Source organism: Falco naumanni, chromosome Z, assembly GCF_017639655.2.
Source record: "Falco naumanni isolate bFalNau1 chromosome Z, bFalNau1.pat, whole genome shotgun sequence".
Classification (NCBI taxonomy): Eukaryota; Metazoa; Chordata; class Aves; order Falconiformes; family Falconidae; genus Falco; species Falco naumanni.
This window is the reverse complement of record NC_054080.1, coordinates 86,583,589-86,587,292: the sequence shown is the minus strand read 5'-3', so window position 1 is coordinate 86,587,292 and position 3,704 is coordinate 86,583,589. Positions and strand designations below refer to the sequence as shown.

Below are 3,704 nucleotides of genomic sequence, written 5' to 3'. Positions count from 1 at the left end.
TAACCCTAACCCTAACCCTAACGCGTCTAACCCTAACCCTAACGCGTCTAACCCTAACCCTAACCCTAACCCTAACCCTAACCCTAACCCTAACCCTAACCCTAACCCTAACCCTAACCCTAACCCTAACCCTAACCCTAATCTTTCCGTCTCGGAGGACACGCATTCTAGCCCCGTTGTCTGGTACCAATTTTTGGTCGCCAGATGGCAGCAGCGCTCCACCAACCGTGCGGCTGCAGTACCCAAGTATTTTTCGCTAGATGGCAGCAGCGCTCCACCAATCCCGCTGCTGCAGTAGCCACATTTTTTCGCTAGATGGCAGCAGCGCTCCACCAATCCCGCTGCTGCGGTAGCCACATTTTTTCGCTAGATGGCAGCAGCGCTCCACCAACAGGGCCGGCTGCAGTAATCAAATATTTATCGCTAGATGGCAGCAGCGCTCCACCAACCCGGCGGCTGCATTACGCAATTTTTTCTCGCCAGATGGCAGAGGCGCTCCACCAAGCCCGCAGAGACACGAGGGCCGGCTCAGAGGAGCCCGAGGCGGCACCGAGCCCCTTCTCGGCCCGACGCAGAACGGGAGCCACAGCCCCTCCTCGGCCGGCTCCGGGCCGCGCTGCCCGGCGGGGCAGGGCCGGGACCGGCGGGCGTGGGCGGAGCCGGCGGGCGTGGGCGGAGCCGGCGGCGGGCCCGGCCCGGCCCCGGAAGGTGGGTTCATTTCCGGCCCGCGCGGCGCGCTGGAGCGGCGGTGGCGGTGGGGGGCTTGCCCGGGAGCCTGGAAGACTTTGGGGCCGGGACGTGCGGTGGCGCGCTGGGTGAGCGGTCGGTCTGAGGGCGGCCGGGGGCCGGTGGGCGAGCCCGGGCGTGGCTGTCGGGCAGCGGCCGACCGGGGGGGGACGTGGCTGGCCGGCGCTCGGCCGCGGCAGGGAGCGCCTGGTGCCGGCGGCGGGCGGGCTGAGGCGGGCTGAGGCGGGCGGCCCGGCCCGGGACCGGCGGGGCTGCCGGCCGTTCTCGTCTCCCCGGCAGTGACGGTGGTCAGCGGCCTCCTCACGGTGCTGCCTTTTTTTTTCTCGGAGCTATGCCGCTACCTCAGCGAGGAGGTGAGGAGCGGCGGCGGGGCGGCCCCGGTGCTCCCTTGTGGCGGCGGGACTCGGGAGGGGGGTCGGCGCGCGGCGCCCTGCCGCCCCCCCGCCGCTTCCGGGCTGCCCGGGCAGCCGCTGCAGCCGCCGCAGCTCTGCGCGGGGCTTTGTCTTTCCCCCAGCCGCTGGCCGGGGCTGGGGCTGCCGGCCCCCGCGGGCCGCAGAGGCTGCCTTGGGGTCTGCTGTAACGCTGTCGCGGGGGGGGGGCTCAGGAGCCTCTTCAGCCCCTGCGAGCGGGCAAGGGAAGGAAAAGAAAGCCGGCGGCGGACTCCGCCTCCCCCTCCCCATTGTTGTTTTCTCTAAAAAGTATTACAAAGGGCAAGCGCTTAGCTACCGGGGAGGGTTGGGAGGCAGCAGCTGAGGTGTCTCGCTGATCCTGTGTCGTGACAGTCAGCTCCTTGGCTGGAGCAGCCGAGGGGAAGAGGCCTTTGGATTTGCTTCCCAGTGAAACGGGGCTCTTGTTTTTTCATTGTATCTAGGTTTATCCGGAATTGTACATTGACAAATCAAGGGGAGCTAAACTGAAGGTCAGTCTAGATGCTACTTTTCCACATGTGCCTTGTGCTTGTGAGTCGGACTGCTGACTACGGAGGGATAACTTTTGTACTTGCTGAGGGCCCACAAGGCTCCATGTGCCCTCTGCTTCCGAGTGCTGCGCTGCTGCTTGGGCAACAGCCGGGGAGGAATTGGTGGTCCCTGGTGGTTACGCAGCCAGGCCTGCTGGGCGCTTAAACCAGCGCGTCCGGTCGGGGAGTATTATTTTTCTAGATTGTAAATGAGCCTGAGGCATAAACCCATTTACATTTCTGTATGGCAGTGTACTTTGTCAGAGAGCTCAGTCGCACTGACGGAGCTGGCACAGAGTCCCCTTGGGACTCCAGATTTTACTGTCTTGTTGAAAGGCTCGAGAGCCTGCTTTGGAAGTCACTTGGCAAGGCACAGCTTTGCCGTGAATTTTGTACTTGATTTTTGACTGTAATACCAATGCCACATCTTAGCTTTTCTCCAGAAGTTATAAAAGCAGAATGAGCGTTAAGAATCTGATTACCTTTTAACTAAATTCAAAACAAAGTTGCGGGATGAAGTGACTGGAAGTCCTGCAAGTCTGACTGGGTATTGCTGCCATGCATGTTATCTGCCTGTCTACCTGCCTCTTGTTCTGCTGTGGTAATTCCTTCGGGTAATGCGTTGGGCTCTGAATGTAGTGCAGTTGACTTCCTCCTGATCCCCTGCGATGTTATCGGTCTTTGCCTTCCTCACGTTTCACAGGGCGTGGGAAGGCCGGAGAGACTGGAAGCCTTGGCTGTTGTGTGCAAAGAAGCCATGAGCCTTCTAAGAGAGCATGTAGCCAGCAAGCGCATCGTGGTGCTTTGGCACCAAGCCGATACAACAGACCTAAATGTTTTTTGTGAAAAGGGATCACAAGGAAATGTGCTGATGTTGAAGGGAGAAAGGTGGTAGGGGAAGAGGTAGGAGGCAGTTTTCAACCAATTTTAGGCTTAACTCCTGTGTTCCTGAGAATGGTTCTGGGCTTTGAGGGGTTTGCTTTTGGCTTTTTGCCTTAAGGGCGTCTACCTTTCAGGGTAACGCTTTCTTGGAAGTTGGAAACTGTCCTTCTTGAACACCAAACCAAAGCCCCTACCTGGGAGGGCCGTTTAGGGTGCTGCACCGTGTGTTTTATTCCCTGTCGGTCACTTGACACTAGCTGTACATGCTCTCCCGGTTTGGCACGCTCTTACCCTGCTGGCTGAGAGATTCTGTCTTTTCACTTCCTCGGCTTGCCACAGGCCATAACAAATGTGTGTTCATAGACCGCTTTCCTTGCTCGCTGCTTTCAGATTTGAGCATCGATGCCATGGACGGAGCAGGAGAGCCTCAGCAGGACGTAGAGCACAAGCCGTTTAAACAACGCTTGGATAAAGCTGCCAGTCGTGTGACTCCAGAAGCAGAGAGACGCGGTAAGATGCTATTCTGTCATTCTTGGATGGATGCTCTCATAGTCTTTCCATCACCGTATGCCTGCTATGAGATTCATGGGAACAAGGGACAGCTGAATTCACAGCGTTTTAAGCAACACAAACTATTGAAAAGTTTATAGGACACAAGTCTATTACACTGGCAGATCAGACAAGCTCCTCTGTGTGTGTATATACGTTATACTCGGTACTTTTGCGAGGCAAGTCTTTGCCTGGTCCCTCTGAAATTGGGACAAGGACTCATTGATGTGTTTCAGGAGCAACGCTGCTGAGTGAATAGGCTTTTCCTACTAGAAATCAAGCAGCTGCTCTGGCAAAACTTGACTTTGGTTGCATTTTTAAATCCTAGGAGGCTGAGAAATGGGACGAGCTGGTTAGAGGAAAGAGCCTCTCCAGGGAAGGCTCCGCTGACTTGACCCTTAAGCCTAAACTTGTGTCTTACTATGTTTGCTTTGTGTGTGTTAATGCATACCTGATTAATAGATTTCAGTTGATTTATCAGTTACCAGTTGGAGTAAGTGGTCCTTGGCTACATAAACCTCTCCTCTGTATTTTTTGACATGTTATGGCTTACTGTTCTACTTCAGTA

At 56.5% G+C, this 3,704-nt stretch overlaps 1 protein-coding gene across 1 annotated transcript; it reads left to right on the top strand.

Moving 5' to 3' along the window:
• Nucleotides 1-427: 427 nt before the first annotated feature.
• On the top strand, nt 428-3,453 carry LOC121080764. The gene is made up of 2 exons (XM_040578888.1): nt 428-815; nt 2,978-3,453. Exons 1-2 carry the CDS (start codon nt 428-430, stop codon nt 3,235-3,237), a joined length of 648 nt encoding a protein of 215 aa, XP_040434822.1. The 3' UTR covers nt 3,238-3,453.
• The last annotated feature ends 251 nt before the right edge of the window (nt 3,454-3,704 follow it).